The sequence below is a fragment of the Sphaeramia orbicularis genome, chromosome 6, assembly GCF_902148855.1.
Source record: "Sphaeramia orbicularis chromosome 6, fSphaOr1.1, whole genome shotgun sequence".
NCBI classification, from domain to species: Eukaryota; Metazoa; Chordata; class Actinopteri; order Kurtiformes; family Apogonidae; genus Sphaeramia; species Sphaeramia orbicularis.
Window position 1 is genome coordinate 11,722,629 of NC_043962.1, and position 10,522 is coordinate 11,733,150.

At 33.7% G+C, this 10,522-nt stretch overlaps 1 protein-coding gene across 1 annotated transcript; it reads right to left on the minus strand.

The window, feature by feature from the left end:
• Positions 1 to 961: 961 nt before the first annotated feature.
• On the minus strand, positions 962 to 2,400 carry pth1a (parathyroid hormone 1a). Its single transcript, XM_030136586.1, has 3 exons — positions 2,257 to 2,400; positions 1,370 to 1,467; positions 962 to 1,266 (listed from the first exon to the last, which is right to left on the minus strand). Exons 1-3 carry the CDS (start codon positions 2,344 to 2,346, stop codon positions 1,002 to 1,004), a joined length of 453 nt encoding a protein of 150 aa, XP_029992446.1. The 5' UTR covers positions 2,347 to 2,400; the 3' UTR covers positions 962 to 1,001.
• Positions 2,401 to 10,522: the final 8,122 nt, after the last annotated feature.

Below are 10,522 nucleotides of genomic sequence, written 5' to 3' on the forward strand. Positions count from 1 at the left end.
CAGAAACAGTAAGAACTGCAGTGTATGGGATGGTGCATGCACTGCAAAAATCTAAATCTTACCAAGTGTATTTTTCTCATTTCTAGTCAAAATATCTTATCACACTTAAAATAAGACAGTCACCTAAAGAGGAACATTGTTTTTTGTTGAATTCAATCAAAAAAATCTGCCAATGGAACAAGTGAAAATTATCTTGGTAAGTTTACTTGAAATCAGATTTTCCAGATCTATTGTCTATAAATCAGTTCTTACATCTCACTGAAAAGTTACCCTTTAGGTGATTCTGTCTGATTTTAAGTGTGATGAGATATTTGGACTAGAAATGAGAAAAATACCCTTGGTCAGAGTTAGATTTTTGCAGAGTGAGCGTCCATTGTGTTGGCTGATATGGAACTTAAACAATAAAATCCATGAATACAGAAGAGAATAGCTGTCCACTGTAGTGACCACTATGCATGAAAGGGTTAAACCTATCAAAACAACAATGGCCTATTTTAAGATAGGCAAGAGAACAAATAAAACTTTATTTTATTAATTAATTAATTAATTTTACATTATGTAATGTTTGGGCTGATCAAAAAATATGAGTTTGACTACTTAACAGTATTGTAGGAGGGCACATAAAATATCGAAAATCAGGAAGGAAAGTCATGCTTTAAAGCAAAGACAATCACAATTCACTTGGTCCATTTCTTAATGTCATTTCTGTCACAAAGCAGCTCTTTTGTAAGTAGTTTACAACACCACATCTCTACGAAAGTGCACAGCAGATAAGAAATTTCTCCTATTCATTTCATGAATAGCAGATAAACTGAATAAATAATAAGAAATAAGCTAAATAAAATATACTATCGACTTATAAATAAGAAAATTTACATTCTACAAAAAGGAGAAGGGGGGAGGGACACATTCAGACATTCAGATTAAAAATAAAGAGTAGAAAAGCAACTGGAATTTCTTTTGAGAAAGTCAAATAAAAAATAGCCTAAGATTAAATAAAATCAGGACTGTTTGGACTCAAGTAGCTTCTCCAAGATGGTTATTGCATGCTTGATCTCCTCCTCCGTCAGCTTGTGCAGGTAGTGCAGGTCGTGCAGGTTTTCGAGGTGCAGTCTTCTCCTCTTTGGCTGGACCTTCTCCTCACTGTCCCTGTCCAGAGTGGGTAGGATGGCCTGCAGCCTCATCTGAAGCCAGTCCTTACGTTCCTGCAGCTGCTTGTACTCTCCATGGTTATGCATGAGTTGGGCCTCACTCACAGCCCTTTTTCTGCATAGATATGATAATATTAGATAAAGGTATGGGAACAGACTGAGAGAGGCAACACTTATTTGACTGCAGAGAGAGGGAATATGAGAAAAAGCTGACTCACCTCAGGGGGCGCCCTTCACTGAGGGTGGAGATGTGTAAAATACAAAGTGATAGAAGCACGATTTTACAGTCGAGATTTCTCATGTTGTCTTTGATGACCTGTTAGAGCACAAAAAACAACATTTCAAATTACATGAAATACCATTTCAACCACTTTAGTTTTGTAATTTTTATTGCACTACACAGGATTTCAATGTCAGAACAATGACAGTCGTAATAAATGTGTATTTTTTCCTCATAATCCACTCAATGATATTTAACAGACTGTCTATAGAATATATATACATGAGAATCAATCCAGAGACCAAGTAAAATGGTTGAATTTCTGAATCTCAAATAATAATCGGTTGAAATATACCTCCTTTGAAAACAGACCCAGAATCCAGATGGATAAATTTTGTCATATTTGGAACAAATGGATCAAGTTTGTATCCTGTAGTCACCCAGAATTTTTAATCACTCCTCTAAAAATGTCCTGCTTTTTATAGTGTCACTACAATTTTTCTTTGTTTTATGTTTTTCTGCATAAACATATGTGATGGTTTAAGAAGTATTGTAACGCTATGATTGTTTTTAAGAAATACCAAAACTGTAAGCACCCAATTCATATGTTCATTTTTTTTTTCCTTACACTTTTGTACATATAAAATAAGAAAATAACTCTAATAGATAACATATGTATGAATAGTAATATTGAAGACATTTTGTCACCTTTTCCAATAAAAAAAATGAGAAATATACTTCCTTTGAAAACGTCTTGTTCTTGGACTATAGCCATGAAGTGTAACATTTTACCTAAAACTATTAAATCAATTAGAGACTAGATATAAAGTTGATGTAAATGTGTTTTTGCTCTACTACATCTCCATTCTAATAAGGTGAACTTACCCAGTGGCGGTCACGTCTCCTCAGTCTGACAGTATAAAAGTTTTGTCCTGGTGGTATAAAGTCAGTCTGCTTTGGTGGATCGTGGCTCATTACTTAAACACTTGACTCCCTGCGTTCCTTTTATAGCCTCCTGGCTTGGCCATCACCGCTGCTGCCTTCATTATTACTGTGATGTCACACCTCCAGAGCTCCTGTTTGGGGAAAGACAAGAAGGACAACACCTCCTCTGAGTTTCAGGCTTTCATCATCCTTGTATGAATGCCTTTGAGCGTTGAACCCGAATGCCCTTACACAGATGCACAGCATGCTCACACGCATTCCTGTTGTATTCCCCCAGACGAAAAATGCCTGACTTTTCCAGCAACCTTTTGAAGACCTTCCTCTCCTCTGCATTTTCATTTATCCTCCTGAGACCCAGGAAGGTACAAGGTTTGACTTTTTTTTTTTTTTTTTTTTTTAACATTAAATTATTTCCTTTATTGGAAACATGATACAATGGTTTTTTCAGATGCATTTTTACATTTTTTATGGAATGTCCTTTGCAGTTTACGGTGCTTTTTTGTTTGTTTTGTTTTGTTCAATAAAGCTGTAAGACTCTTGTCCCCTACAGAGGACAAAAATGCATTACTGGGTCTCAGGAGGTTATCACACTTGTATCTCAACATTTTTTTTCCTGTATGTGCCATATCTATTAATCCACATCTGATGCGACCTTTTTTTTATCTGACTCCCAGCCTCCCTCACAACAATAGCAGCAACATTTGGACAGATTTATGACCCTCACTGACCATTAGGAAGTCTCCCTGGTTACATAGGCGCTTGACCAAGGAATTTACATTGTTTTAATGAGCTCGACTCAAAAAAAAGGGCTTTTACACAGATCTGACGTCAGAGAGAATTTCTTGAATCAAAGAATAAGTGGGGTTTCGAGAGGTATGTCAGTGGGTGACGGCGATGTCGTAACAATCTTAATCATGAGAGACGTGTACGTGCATGTAAGCACACGTGTTTACTGTAGTAAAAACTTCAGAGCAGCTGGAGGTTCATGACCTACGCGACCCCAGGCATTATTTTATGATTCAGATGTAACTTTGGCTGAAATAACCAAGTTAAAAGGTAATTTCACACAAACATATGACCTATACTATTTCACTTCAAAACGAAAGGAGCTAACTGGTTTCCTAACTGTACTTTAAACCTAATGTGATAATTGTGTGTTCATTTAATTATATGTGGAAGAGTCTTGTTGGTAGAAATCTGTATGTTCACCGAGTTCCAGTTCCCAAGACAACCTTAAAGTTTTTTATATATACTCACACACACACACGCACATATGAAGCTAAATATTGAATCTTTAATGACATATAGTTGTCTTACAGTATCTTATTTTAGTTTTTAACTATTGTAATTATGAGCTAAGGTTAGTTTTGTATTGTATGTAATGTAAATGTTTATATTGTGTGTACACTTGCCCAGGGACAGCAGATGGAAAGTAGCTTGTAGCTAACTCTGGTGCAAAGTATGTCTTTTCTTTGAGATTAATGTATTTGTACATTGTCCCGGACAATTTAAACAATAAATTAAACTAAACTAAACGTATGTTATCTTATCTTATCTTAGTTTTTAACTATTGTAATTGTGAGCTAAGGTTAGTTTTGTATTGTTTATAATGTAAATGTTCTATATTGTGTGCACACTTGCCCGAGGACAGCAGATGGAAAGTAGCTTGTAGCTAACTCTGGTGCAAAGCATCTCTTATTAGAGATTAATGTATTTGTACATTGTCCCAGAAAAATAAACAATAAATTAAACTAAACGTATCTTAACTTATCTACGTTTTTAACTATTGTAATTATGAGCTAAGGTTAGTTTTGTATTGTATGTAATGTAAATGTTCTATATTGTGTGTGCTCTTGCCCAGTGACAGCAGATGGAAAGTAGCTTATAGCTAACTCTGGTGCAAAGTATCTCTTTTTTTTTTTTTAGATTAATGTATTTGTACATTGTCTTGGACAAATAAACAATAAATTAATCTTAACTTATCTTATGTTGGTGTGAAATTATGGAATGGACCTGATGATGAATTTAAATTGTTCACACCTTTCACAAAATTAAAAAAAACAAAAACAAAAAAACCTTAAGTTTAAAATCATTTAGGAATATTGAATTGAGATGGTAGATATGTTTTTGTTGTTGTTGATTTATTTATTTTTTTTTTATGGTGTGAATGCTCGATGCTGTACACATTTAATTCAATGTAGTGTATCCGGTGAAAAAGGACAGGCAAAAAAATCAAGCTTTTGCTTCTAGCCTATTCCTTCTATGGTTTTTAAGTTTATTATAATTATTGTATTGTATTGTATTGTAATGACCAAAATAAATTCATTCATTCACTCATTCATTTATTCATTGTCTTATCACAAATATAACAGAGCTTTAAAGATTACATAGACAAAAGCAGACAAATGATGAAAACAATCAAAACAAGCGAGCAAATGCACATACGATTTTTAAAAAAAAAGAGTAAAATTGTGTAAAATGAAATAAAATAAAAGCAAATAGCAGTGGATTAAAAAAAAAAAAAAGACAGTAAATCAGACCCCTCCTCGACACCCTGTGAGAATATGACACTTGTGTGATTTTACAGCGAACATGAGTCTGAGTCTTAGATGTTTTCTGCACCATAACCTTCCTGCATGTTTGAATATCTGGGTCAGGCTCTCCTCTCCACACATGTCCACAGGGTGATCGATCTACGTGACCAACCGGCTCAGGCTGAAGGAACTCCCCGCTACATATGCCACATGTTAGGTAACCAGTGGTCTAAATGTAGCAGGAGGTGGGAATGACTATGTCCCAGTGTCACACTAGACCACTTCATCTGCATTCAAACCAGTGTGAAGGTAACAGGAGCCAGACAGGAGTTTGACCGATCACATACTGTACCTGCACAGTGTAAACCACTACTAACTTAAAACTCACATTATTTAAAGATGTCCAAAATCTGATTGTGGAAGAAGGATTTTATTTTCAGTAGAAGTACTAATATTTGTTTTTTTTTTTAAATAATTGTTTTTTTTTTTTTTTTTTTTTTTATCTATTCTTGTATTTTATTCTTTGATTTAGGTTTTATTTATTCCTCTGTACAGCACTGTTTTTTTTTGTCTTTGTACAGTTGTTTTATGTCTTTTAATCTATTCTTGTATTTTATTTAGGTTTTTATTCTTCTGTACAGCACTGTTTTTTTTGTTTTTTTGTACAGTTGTTTTATGTCTTTTAATCTATTCTTGTATTTTATTTAGGTTTTTATTCTTCTGTACAGCACTGTTTTTTTTGTTTTTGTACAGTTGTTTTATGTCTTTTAATCTATTCTTGTATTTTATTATTTTATTTAGGTTTTTTTTCTTCTGTACAGCACTGGGTTTTTTTTGTTTTTGTACAGTTTTATGTTTTTAAAACCCATTCTCATATTTTATTTAGGTTTTATTTATTCTTCTGTACAGCACTGTTTTGTGTTTTTTGTTGTACAGTTCCATGTCTTTTCATCTATTCTTGTATTTTATTCTTTTATTTAGGTTTTATTGATTCTTCTGTACGGCACTATGTTTTGTTTTTGTACAGTTTTTCTATATCTTTTAATTTATTCTTGTATTTTATTCTTTTATTTATTCTTCTGTACAGCACTGTGGTTGTTTTAAAGTGCTTTACATATAAAGTTGGCTTGGATTGGATAATAACACATTGTGAAAATACATCACTAAAAGTCTTGCATTTCACATATTACTTTAAAAAAAAAATGTATTGAAGCATTTTTTGCCTTTACAGTATGACTAGTCCAAGTGTTCACTGTACAGTAAAATGATCCCCGTCAATGATTTGTTCTGTAATTCATATTCAAACTGCAATATTTGTTTATTTTTTTAAATGTAATAAAATGTACTGTTACCTTTACATTTCTTTATGACTCCTGTGTGTGTATGTTTATTTTCTTTTTATATTATGTCTGTTTTAACTATTTTAACTGTGTTTTTTTTTTTTTAACAAATACACAAAACAACAGAAATTCCAATGTATATAGACTGTAAATATACCTATGCAAACGGCAATAAACTCTGTTACTGTTATGTATGACGCAAATTTTGCATTTGCATGTGTATGTTGCGTTTTCCTGTTGACGTCATTTACTACTTTATATATTGTTCGTTCTTTAATGTACAGTGAGGCATCAGGAATGCCTCAGAGGAGCTAGAGGAGGTGCTGGGGAGAAGGAATCCTGGGATTCCCCGCTTAAGTTGCTGCCCCCATGACCTGGACCAGGATAAACAGAAGATGGATGGATGTTGTGTTGTGTTGTGGTTGTTCCTATGAGAACCACACGTCTGAAGAAAGTCAACTCTTTATGGGCTCAGAAGAAGAGATCCGTTTGCAACTTTGTGATATTACATTTTACATATAGAGGGTTTTATTTAGCTTAAATGTTCGATATATATAACATGAAAAATCTACTTGTATTTATGGGTCAATATGTACAATTTGTTGGGAATTTTTGCTGGGAATTAGTCGTTTATTGGGATTAGCTGGCTCAGTTTCTCAGCTAATGACTGTTTTAAATACCTACATCCATAATAACAGACTGATTTTTATGTAGAGGAGTATGTAGAAGAAATTTTGCCCATCCTGGAGATCTTTAATTCCTCTCTTCTGCTCCTCTACAGCAGCAGCAGTGCAGCACTACTATAAAAATGGAGTTAACAAACGTAAATAACCAGTCTGAGGAAGACTCCAAAATAAACTTCAGCTTGTTCAAACATAAACTAGATCAAAAACACTTATAAGGAAATATTTTTCCACAAGATATAAGGATGAGGGTTAATTATTGTCAACATATGCTCACTGTTATTTATGTATATATTTCTTTTAGTTATTCATTACATTGGTCAACAACAAATTTATTGTTTAAGTTTTTTGAGCTGATTTAGGATCATTTTGGTGTGCTGAAAAAAAAAAAAAAAAAAAAAAAAAAAAATCACACAAAAATCACATTAATTTTGCTCAATCAGGTCAACTTTCTGAACTATGCTACATATTGGCTTTTTAACATTTTTGCTTACATTTATGGGCCTTTTCACATCATATGATACAAAATTCTTTCATACTTCTTGCAATAAACAAGTTCTGAAGATTTTACTTTTGCCAATTTATGATTGTTTTTTTTTAATATTACAGGTGAATGAAATGGCTTTGACTAGAAGATCTTGCAAAAATAAGCCTGACATATTCTGCTACATCTGCGGTGAATACACCATTGTACCTAACAGGAATCAAGTCACAAGTTTCATAAAGTGTGCTTACCAATCTTATTTTGGTATTAATTATTATATTTTGTGAGAAGATCAAATTTTTCAAAATCAAATTAGCAAAAAAAACCCTGACCTGATTGAGAAAAACAGATGTCATTTTTGGATTTAGCGGCGCAAAATGGTCCTAATTCAGTTGAAAAAACCTAGACAACTTGCAAAAAATATTTTTTTGTAACCCAGTGTTATTTATTTATACAGTATTTTGCCAGAACAATTAGGAAATGCAAAGGTAAAAGAATATATGTGTATAAGTCTTCGTATGTTGTGTATGTAATCATATGTATATGTATAAGGATGCATGGCTGTGTGGGTAATATTTATTTATTTATTTATTTATTAATTTATATTACAGTAAACAGAAGAGGGAGAGATAAATAGCCTGTATTATTTATATTTTATGGAGAAGGGGTGGGATTAAATAAGTAGAACTTCTTCCCACCCCTTTTCATGCATGTAAATCAGTGGTTCCCAACCTTTTTTGGCCTGTGGCCCCATTTTAACATCACAAATTTTGTGGCGACCCCAGACATTCAAAATGAAGACTTTTTTTTCAAAAATTTCTTTGTTTTTGATCATTTAATACTTTGCTATACTATGTTGGAAATAAATGTCAATTTTAGCTGACATTTAGTCTGTAATTTATATTATTCTGGACAGAGGCAGTAAAGCCAGGTGTAGATAACTGCACTAAGTGAGAATTTCAGTTTCCTTGGTCAGGATATGTACAGTCAGTCCAGCTTGGATTTACAAGGCTGATAATTAATACTGAACAAACAAGAACTCAAACTATGAATTATGAAAGAGCTGCAGCATCTGAAACTGACCACAATGAACATTTGACAGATAAACAGAACCACAGTGCTTCAGTTTCAGCTTTGAAGTTTTTCATGTCTTTTATGGATTATGATTGTCTCTCTGAACTCACTATACATTTTTTTTATTAGTATGTTTGTTTTTTGTTTTTTTTTTAGTCAATTACTAGAAATTTCAGGTGACCCCATTTGAATTCCAGGCAACCCCATGTGGCGTCCCGACCCCAAGGTTGAAAAACAGTGACGTAAATTAAACTATTGTGCTGTTTTTCTTTCTAAGATTGTCTGGATTGTTGATTTTTGTATTATTATTTCTGTTTTACTTATTCATACAGTATATATATATATATATATATATATATATATATATATATATATATATATATATATATATATATATATATATATATATATATATATGTTAAATTTCATTGCATGTTTGGAATAAATCACTAAAACAAACTAAAGCTGTCAGACAAATGTATGGGAGTAAAAAGTACTAGTATATTTGCTTCAGGGAGGTGGTGGAGTAGAAATATAAAGTTGTATAAAATGAAAATAAGAGTAATTTCACCACTGCTAAACCTCAAAAGGCTCCAGTGTGACGTGGTGTGGTGTCCCTCGACAGGTGGACCACAGGGGACCCCCCGGATCAGTTCCCATGAGAAAAAAAAAGAGTAGGGCATTCCTAGAGAAAGTATCATATGACGTGATGCTGCACAGCTCCGTGATTTGAAGTGTTGGCGTAGCAACGATGGCAGAAGGTCAAGTTGATGCGAATATATTTCAAGAAATTCAATTTATTAAAACCACCTCAGCTCTGTATGTTTACTTGTTTTGTTTTTTTAAGCAATAATTCATAGCTTTGAATAAAACATCAAAGTCAGAGGGTATCGAGAGATCCCACGCTGGTATTGATCACCCTCTGAAGTCAGCCATTGCACCTGTTCATGCATAAACAAATGCACTGAAGTTGTTTACATACCGACCGCACAACATTCATGGCGATAGGTTTGACCCTTCGGAGACATTGACCTCTGCTGTCTCGTGATACTATTACAGTCTGCGGCGGCCACTGCCTGTTTAGATGACACCCACTTTGACCTTTGACCTCAGCTTAGGACCCTACACCTCGTCTTCCTCATTACCTCACGCTCTGTCAATGTTACCCGTGGCATTCACAGCGGATGGGAATACACAGATCCAAGCACAAAACCGACATCAAAACAAACACAAGCATCAATTATATTCAGATAAATCACGATTAAAGCGATTGTTGAGCTGTTGTGAGGCTGTAAATAAAACGACTTGGGATGTCATTATCAACCTGACATCCACAACCGCTGCTGTCAGGTGTATCCGTAAGACAAGCTGGTCCCCAAGACTTAAGAATAAATCCAGGGGAGTATAAATACGGAGGAGGCGACTGCTATTTCAGGTTGGGCTGTGAGTTTTGTAGAGGATGACAGCATGTCTTGACATCTATAGGTGACTGAGAAATAAATAGCATTGCACAAATACTACTCATCCAAAGTCACTTAAAAGAGTGTTTGGTAAAAATAAGAGTGAGTTTCTTCACAGCTGTAAACTTTAATTTAAATATATAGGAAAAAATAATTGAAAAGATTTAGGTTTTTAAAGATTACGGACCCAAAAGTACTTTTGTGTCGACTTCCAGATGAATTTTTCTCTTATTGTAACCTTTTGTAAGTCATTTTTTCACCATTTATTATAATATTATCTTCCGTGTTTTGCATTTTTTGCTATAGATCAGATATTTTCCTATGTTTAATTAACTGATGTTCATAAAAATTCAGTGAATTTATTTTTATTTAAGCTTTATTTAATCAGGAAAAACTCATTGAGTTTACTACTTGTAGGGGGGTTGTAATTATTCATTGTGGGTTTATTGATGACTTAGTGCTCAGGTAGTTGAGATAATGATGAGTTGTCATGTTGTCCTGGTTCATTGCACATGGGTTGGTCTCTTTGCAAAAAGTGGAACAAATACACATTAAGCAATACTCAGTGGGTATCTGCACAATTTGAGGATTGCTTTTGAAGGCCTATATAAAGGCCCAAAAAAGGCCACCA

What these genes read in the sequence shown, in the direction of transcription:
- pth1a (XM_030136586.1), bottom strand. Translation starts at nt 2,346, where the DNA reads ATGAGCCACGATCCACCAAAGCAGACTGACTTTATACCACCAGGACAA. An exon ending in GGAGACGTGACCGCCACTGG is followed by an intron (nt 1,468 to 2,256) that starts GTAAGTTCACCT and finishes GTGCTCTAACAG; the next exon opens with GTCATCAAAGACAACATGAG. An exon ending in AGTGAAGGGCGCCCCCTGAG is followed by an intron (nt 1,267 to 1,369) that starts GTGAGTCAGCTT and finishes ATATCTATGCAG; the next exon opens with AAAAAGGGCTGTGAGTGAGG.